The following is a 1327-nucleotide window of genomic DNA, read 5'->3' on the forward strand; positions in this document are numbered from 1 at the left end:
AGGAGCGAGGGGTGCGTGACGAGCACGACCGCCGCGTTCTCCAGCAGCGCCGCGCACAGACGGAGCCCGCGGCGCGAGCACCAGAGGAGCAGCACGTACAGGGCCGCCACGCCAAACATGATGTAGCCGAGGGGGGGCGACTGGGAGAGCACCGCGGCGCCGGAGGACGCCATCGAGATGGGAATGAGCGCCATCGAAGAGTAGACAAAGGGCCGCGCACAGGAGCGCAGCGCGAGCACCATCCCTCCGCCGGCGGCAGCGACAATGGCCGTGAGCGGCAGTAGGTACCAGGCGTGGCGCAAGATGGTGGTCGGGACTGGGTCGGGCGCGGAGGCGAGAAGGCGGCGCGCGACGCCCGCGCCGGGCTTGGGGCCGCAGCCCTCTGGGGGCGAGGTGAGCGCCTCCAGGTCGCCGTTCGCCGCGCCGTGGAGCCCGCACGCGACGGCAGCGCCGACCGAGAGGAGGAAGACAAAGACAAAGGCGACGTCGGTGGATGCGCGCTTAGAGAGCTTGAGCGGCGAGACGCCGATCAGGCGCGAGTCGTCCATCCCCCTGAGCCGGCCGGTCAAGGCTTTGGAGTGGACGCGGCCGCAGCCTCTTCTGTGAAGGACTTGAGAGACCACTGCAGACCAAGGGCCAGACGCCTGCCTACCTGCGCAAGTACTTCGCCGAGAACGAGGGAAAGGACGGGCACACGTTCCGCGGAGGAGTTGCGTTCTGCGACAACGAGGTCGTCCTCAACTCCAGCGCCGTGCGCGAGCTCTGCCTCAAGTACGGCATCACCCTCCGCCACAGCTGCCCCTACGAGCCGTGGCAGAATGGGGCGTGCGAGCGTGCGAACGCTACCTGCGGCAGGATCGTGCGGGAGATGATGGCGCGCGCAGGGGGGCATGGCGCCGCCCAGCTCTACCAGTACTGGGGCTACGCCTGGGTGTACGCGGCCACCATCGCCAACGCCACCTTCGCCGTGCGCGACACCGGCAAGTCAGCGTACGAGCTCAAGACCGGGCAGCGCCCCAAGATGAACATGTTCTACCCGTGGGCGTGCAAGATGATCGTCAAGTCGCCCCCCCCACCTTGTGGCGAACGGTGTCTCACCCACGGGCGAGATGGCGGCCTTCCTCGGCATCTCGCGCACTTCGCCCGGCTGGAAGTACGTCATCACCGAGTATCCGCTCAAGGCGAAGGATGGGCGACGCCACGCAGACGTCCCTATGCCGCACGGCGTACTAGCAGGCATCGAATACCGCGGTCCTACCTCCGACGGAATCCACGACAACCGTGTGACGCGCGCGGCGGCGACGGCGGCGGCGGCGATGAGGCGGCG

At 68.5% G+C, this 1327-nt stretch overlaps 1 protein-coding gene across 1 annotated transcript; it reads right to left on the reverse strand.

Moving 5' to 3' along the window:
* Positions 1–20: 20 nt before the first annotated feature.
* EMIHUDRAFT_258426 (hypothetical protein) lies at positions 21–548 on the reverse strand (the record flags this gene model as incomplete). The annotated part of the gene is made up of 1 exon (XM_005760244.1): positions 21–548. A coding segment is annotated over one exon (528 nt), but the record flags the coding sequence as incomplete, so codon positions are not given.
* Positions 549–1327: the final 779 nt, after the last annotated feature.

The sequence above is a fragment of the Emiliania huxleyi genome (assembly GCF_000372725.1).
Source record: "Emiliania huxleyi CCMP1516 unplaced genomic scaffold EMIHUscaffold_7627, whole genome shotgun sequence".
NCBI classification, from domain to species: domain Eukaryota; phylum Haptophyta; order Isochrysidales; family Noelaerhabdaceae; genus Emiliania; species Emiliania huxleyi.